At 31.6% G+C, this 7,339-nt stretch overlaps 1 protein-coding gene across 1 annotated transcript; it reads right to left on the bottom strand.

Moving 5' to 3' along the window:
• Positions 1–6,278: 6,278 nt before the first annotated feature.
• LOTGIDRAFT_153487 (hypothetical protein) lies at positions 6,279–6,824 on the bottom strand (the record flags this gene model as incomplete). Its single annotated transcript, XM_009057371.1, has 2 exons — positions 6,279–6,555; positions 6,793–6,824. 2 exons carry the CDS (start codon positions 6,822–6,824, stop codon positions 6,279–6,281), a joined length of 309 nt encoding a protein of 102 aa, XP_009055619.1.
• Between the last annotated feature and the right edge of the window lie 515 nt (positions 6,825–7,339).

Here is a 7,339-nt window from a genome sequence, read left to right as displayed (position 1 = left end):
TGTCCCTTTAAGTAAAATATTTGAATGATAATATGCCCTGGGTTATGTAAGATTTTTCTCATATACCAACCACAAGACGTTGTAAAGATGATTTCTATGATATCTCTAGGACAGCTGTATGATATTCACAGATATCATACTTTGTGGTAGTGTACGTTTTGAATCCGAAAGTGGTTTTATGGTTTGCCTGATATGATTTACTATTAGTATGATTATTTTGATTGAGGTATGTTTTTATAGCCTTAGTATGATTTGCCTGAGCTAAGATATTATACAATAAGTAAGATTGGCCTAGTATATGAGTTTCGGAAAGTATGAATTTTCCGAAAAATTACAATCTATGATTTGATATGAATTTCTGCAAACGTCACATGCAAGATATTCTTTTCGATAAGTATAATTTGCCTGGAATATGGTTTCGATAGCTTAAGTACGATTTGTCTGGGCTAAGATTTTAAACAAGCATAATTTGCTTCTTTTTTTTTTGTAAACAATATTTTAATCAAAAAGAAAAGGATTGGGAACAGGCTTTCGCCTATATCACCCCTCTCCCATAAACATATTTACATAAACATTTTTACATTTTAAACAATTTGATTGTTATAAACATATTTACAGGCATTGCTACTTAATTTGAAATGATAATAATGATAATAATAGGGAACACAAAGGTTTGAAATCGTTTGGAAAAGGCAACAAAATCATGAATTTTTTCAAAAATCAAAAAAGAGGTCAGGTTGGTGTCTGTTCCATACAATAGATTTTGTATATTGAGGTAAAAAAAGGTAAAAGGAGTAAAGTTCGGTTTCGTGCATCTAAATGTATGGTGCAGTTGAGTAAGTAGTGATCTGTATCTTCAAATGGATGACCACAAGCGCAAGCTGGTGAATCGGATATATGTCTTAAAAATTTGTGACCATTGAGATCACTTCAAGAGAGACGCAGACGACAGTGGATTATTTGGTTTTTTCGATTTCCGAATTGGTAAAATATAGGTGGGTTTGTATCTGATAATTTTAGAGAGTTTTTAAATGATGAAATTGAAGGTGAAAGTTTTTGGAAATCTGGGAGATTGTTCCACTTACGAATTGTTCATGGTAAAAAAGAGTTGTAAAATAAATCAGTTCGACAGTAAAAAGATGATAAGTTGTTATTTCAGAAAGAGTAGGCTGTATTTTTGCTTGAGATATGATTTTATTTTTGTGTGATTTTCGTGAGATGTAGTGTAAGTATTATTGTTGGATGTAAATGATAGTAAGTAGGCTTATGGTTAATCTGAGCTCTCAAGACGCTACCAAGGATTTGACTGGTTCATTATAATTTGTATGATAATATGTAATATCATGAGGTGATAAAGTATGATTTGTCAGGGATATTATGAGTTAGTTGGAAACTATGTGGATATAAGATATCAGTGTAAGTATGGCTTGTCCGAGATAACATTAGCGTAGGTACGAGGTATATGAGGTATATGTCAAGTGTATTTTAGTATAAGATCTGAACTTTCAACTTTTGTCAAAATATAAACCCGAATATAAACTTCTTGTCAGAACATGACCAATTCTATTTTATTATGAGTAATGCGCCTGTTCAATATCACTTGGGTAAATTCCTTTCTAACATGTATGTAACACCTCAACAAATTTTAACTCTTAAATAAATGACGGTATTGACTGATTTGTTTTATTTGCATATAGTTATCGTGTATTTTGTTATAATTATAAGTATGAGTTTCTAAAGATGATATATGATATATTTTATGCTATTTATATGTGTATAGAATAGGTTTTATATATTAACTACTTTTAATTGTTTTAAGACAAAAGATATATCAAATGTTTATATGTAAATATGTTTTAACCTTGGTCGTCAATCTTATTGTTATATCTATATGTTTTATATTTATGTATCTGATTCGTGATACAATTAATAAACTAAATTATTATTATTATTATTATTATTATTATATATATATGGGATATCGAGTACTTATGTATGATTTGTCTTGGATATCAGTACGTTTCGAAAAACAAAAATAACTTAATTACATTACCTATATGTGTTTGGAAACGTAGTATGTAATAAACCTAGAAATAGTATATCCATATATCTTGTGTTCTTAATATTAAAATATTGCCCGTGTCCAACACATTTTGTTGTTTTTTTCGGTTCGCGTGGGGAAAAATTTTTTATATCAATTTATTAACATTTAACAACATTAGTTTCTTCAGAATGGGGTAAATTTCCAGAAATCTTGTATAACTGTTATCTCACCATTAATTGATGAAAAATTTAATAACCAGATTAATGTTTTTCTTAAAATCTAAATTCCAAATTAACTAAATTAAGGTTATATTATTCTCAGATGTCCTTGTTTAAAAGAACTTGGTTATCTATAAAATTCAGTTCAGTCGATAATTAGATTTTGCACTTCTCTCCGTTAGACATAAAGCAGAACTGGTATAATTTACAACCAGAAACTAATCAAATCTTTCGCCTTTTATTTTCCAGAAAGCTGTAGAGGTTCTTTCAAGCGCGGCTATAAACCGTGATACAACACCTGTCACTTCTAGTCTGATTACAGAAAACAAATTGCAAGGAAACTCAGAAAGTTCGGATTCTCATCACAATAAATTGGAAAATTGGAATAAAATCAGCGATGGTAACCATCACAAAATAACCAAGCGGAATTCCCTCTCTCGTGATAATGAAATCGGTTTCTATTCCAAATTAATTAGAGATTTGCAGGAATTGATTGATAGGGAGCAAGATTTTTACCCAGATGAAAAACGTAACTTCGGACGATATCGTAGTTCAAATCATTTAATTAAATCATTGAATGGCATGAATTGGGCTGATCGAAATTCGCAGATTGCTAAACACTTTGGATTATTACGATTGAGAAGATCAATTGACAAAACTTCGGACAGTTCCCAGCATGGTGATCGAAATGTAGGCGCTAATGATAACTACATCATGAATACTGTCCGAGATATGCTAAATCAAAAATCAAACCAAAATAAAGACATTGACACCGATTCTAATCTGCTAGGAAAGCGATTTTTCGGGCGAGTTAGAAATTCCAATTATATTTTGACCAAGCAAAGAATGGGAAATGATATTAAGGAGCTTTTGAAGAATCACTGGAAAACCAACTGGACAAAGAGAATGGCCGACAAGCAGGTCAGCCTTTCTGGTGAGCCTTCTTTACCTAACAAACGGTTTCAAGTTGATCTCGATTACTCTTTCCTGTGGTCACTGATGATGAATAAGGACAAGGAAGCGGCAGAACGGGCACTGAAGATGTACATGAACCCTTAAAAACTCATGGATGACCATTTCAAATGATTCCAATAAAATACCAAAAAATAAATTACATTAGTAGCTTTGTGAACAAGTCGAGTGATTTCAAGTTGATAAACCCAACCGCACAGTGACATCAGAAATCCAGATGTGACATACACTATCTCGATGACACCCTGCACGCAGTGGAGCAGAATTTGATGAATTTTTCTCTAGTATCTAAAAGTATCTGTGGGCGTTTGGGTCAATCAAGAATTATCCGACTTTTCCTTGACAAGAGATGCAAAAATTTTTTTTCATGATATCCTAGTCGAGCATAGATATCTGTGTACATCAGGATCTGAATCAAAACATAAACACATAATGGCGTTTGATTTTCAAGCAAATTGGTAACTTGACGTTATCTATGATCAAAATGGCCAACTACAGTAACTAGATCGAAACATCTGTCTCAAATCCTGCCTCTGATAGATTTTTGGACAGATCTCAGCTGGTGTAGAGACAGAAATAATATTCCCCCTTAACTGGGGACACCACTACTTTCCTTTTGTTAACGTCACATGACCCGTTGACCCTGAACTTCTGGTTGTGTAGCAGTCTTCAATGGCAGGCAAAAAACCAGTTTCGTTAGAAAAAAACTTTGATGAATCTGCAGACATGGCATACATGATGTAGGGGGATAATGAGGGTATGAACATTCATCTATCCGAGGTATTCAAATAGAGTTAAAACCTGCAGAGATGCGGAATGCCCCAGCTAAGAGGGTTTATTATTTACACTCTACACCAGCTGACATCTGTCCAAATATTAGAGACAAATGTAGATATTACAGAGGCAAGTCGATAATCTCAATGTATATATCCTATTCTGTAAAGTGTAATGACTTTTTACCCTTGATATTACAGAATATAATTAAAGCTAAGATAGTTTTGCTCATCCGGTTACCATTATATTCCTAAGGGTATAAAATGAAACAAATTTAAAGGGTTCGGTTAATTCTTCAATTAAGTATAAGCAAAAGTCAATCTAAAATGAAATATATGTGGAAATGTACTTGCAACTTGGTTTATTAATAATAGAGTAAAAAACCACGATTTTTGTTTTACTAAATATGATTCAATTATTACGAAAATGATGATATTTTCGAATAGCAGTACTTGTGACGGGCAAACAGGTACATACGAAGGTGGGTAGATAAAGGAGCAGATGCACACTACACAAATTCAAATATATCCCTTCAGAAATTGTTTATTCAAATACATACACACCAAATTTGCAGACATTTGGATAAAAATTTGATTATACACATTTATACTAATGAGTTTGGTGAAATTTATGTAAGAAATAAGAAAACTAGCAATGCACATAAGACGAGTTATTTCAGAATTTGACAATACGAGACAAATACAATATTTCCATCAAATTTAGAATTTGATTATACACATACATACCACCCTTTATGAAATTTTACTTAGAAATAAGAAAGTTGGTAATGCGCACGCGCACTGTTAAATCTACAAGTTGATTATAGGCCTAAATATACTTACCAAATTGGATGAAATTTGGATAAGAAATAAGAAAATTGGCAAAGTGCAGGTGCAAAACGCAAATCAATATTCCCCTCAATTCAGGGTTTCATTATACATATACATATCAACTTTAATTGAACTTGGATAAGAAATAAGAAAGCTTGCGAATAAAATGGGGGTATACCTTCAAGATGACTCCGTAAGCTCATCTTACAGTATAAAATGGTTCACAGCTTAAAGCTCTCGATGCGTACGTTTCGTTTCTGTAAGAATTGTTGTTCTACCGTAAATAAGGTCGCTGCTAGAGACCGTTAAAAGAAATTTTCACTATTTTCAAGTCGGAGGTAAAAGTCGGAAACGAATGGAAGGTCATTGTCTTAAATATAAACTTGCCAAAATCCGTGCCGTTATACATTTAAAATCTAATGACCGTAAAGTATAGCTACAATATGGTTCGACAAATGCCATACAATGTTCCGTTTCGTCTGTCAACAATAAAAAAAAAACCAAAAAACAAAGATTATTTTTTTGAATAACGAAAACAAATAATAATTTATTTATTAAAGTGTCACACAGCATAAAACATATAAATATACAAATATACGAGGTTAATAGTAATACTGCCGAGCCAGATTGGCTTACGAGACACTGGTCTAATTCATATTCAAAAGAATGACAATCAAATCATCAAAACATAAATAAATCAAGTAATTTTACCGTTAAGAACATCAAATTACTGATAAAACAAATGAAATAAATACATGTACAGCTTAAAATAAAGCAAAAATAATTCGACGGAGAATGGAACAATTTAAATTTCAAAGAAACAAAAATTACCGCCTAAATACACCATACCATACCATATCATACCATATCATACCAACCTACCACCAATTTCATCAATTATCATACCAACCTACCACCAATTTCATCAATTATCATACCAACCTACCACCAATTTCATCAATTATCATACCAACCTACCACCAATTTCATCAATTATCATACCAACCTACCACCAATTTCATCAATTATCATACATACCAACCTACCACTGATTTCAGATCGGATTAAAACTGTAGTCTCTATTGTGTTCACAAACACATTTTGACGCGTTTTTTGTAAGTCAAAGGCAATAACTCAAAAACCGTTCATCGAACGTCAAATCCGAACTTGTCCAAGATCAATATCAATATAAATGATCACAAAATTTCATTAAAATCAGATAAAAAACTGTAGTCTCTATTGTGTTCAAAAGCAAATTATGGACTAACGGACGTACAGGGGCGACGACAATATACGACCACATTATAATGTGGGCTTTTAAAGCTTATATGAAATTTACAATTTGTTTTAGAAAATGTCAGATTTGTATCTTATGATAACAACCATGATCTAAATATTAAAAAAAAATACCCTTTAACTTTGCACACACTGCCTGCCACTTTAACTGTTGATCAAGGTAGCCTTTAATTTTAAAGGTGGATTGGGTTTCATTGTAATGGCTTGTTTCTTGGTATAGGTTATATCTGGCAGGAGCTCAAAATGAAATTCTTTCATCAACATTGCTAATATAACTTCCATTTCCAATAGAGCAAATTTATAACCAATACACATTCTGGTTCCAGCTATAAATGGTAAATAGGAATAAGGGTAGATTTTACTTTCATCTTGGAATCTTTCTGGAATGAATTCTTCTTGGTCTGTCCAATATTTTGGATTCCTGGGAAGATAAAAGAAATAACGAAGAATGAAGTTTTTTTAAAATAAAAATTAAGCAAGAAACTCCACCGTATGACCAAATTTGGTAACATTATACTTGACAACTATTCGGCTAAGGGAAAAAAATGTTTTGAATATATTTCTTAAAATTATTGTGGCAATATTATTGCTGACAGTTCTTTTCGATCAACAGCCTGTTTTTCTTATATAAGAGTATATTTTCATCGGTTAGACTTACCAGGGGCTATAACTAAAGAATACAATCTCCATATAACACGATATACCTATTAAACTAAGTAATTATTGAAAAACGCTGTGTTTCAAAATTACTTAGTTAAATTTAAATGGATTATTACTTAATTTTATGGATTTATTGCATTATACAGGCATTCTATTGTATAGTTTTGACACCAGGTAAGTCCACTAATGAACAAAGACTCATTTTGGCCTCAGATCACTGACACATGGCTTTTAAATGTAGTTTTGTAATTATATATGTCAAAATTGATTACTGCTATTTATCGTGACAAAAATACGTTACATACTAAAAACTCTTTACAAAACTACTTTTAACAAATAAATTATCAAACTGTTGAAATTTAAAAATAGATCAATTAGCACATTTATACGGAAGCGTATTTGGGCCATTCAATTTTTTATTTTATATTTTCAAGTTAGTATGTTGAATTTTCAAGTTAGTAACGTGAATTTTCAAGTTAGTTTGTTGAATTTTCAAGCTAGCATGTTTAATTTTCAAATTAGTATCTTGAATTTTCAAGTTAGTA

This window comes from Lottia gigantea (assembly GCF_000327385.1).
Source record: "Lottia gigantea unplaced genomic scaffold LOTGIsca_3, whole genome shotgun sequence".
Classification (NCBI taxonomy): Eukaryota; Metazoa; Mollusca; class Gastropoda; family Lottiidae; genus Lottia; species Lottia gigantea.
Note: the sequence above shows the minus strand (reverse complement) of the source record. Positions and strands in the feature narration are given on the sequence as shown.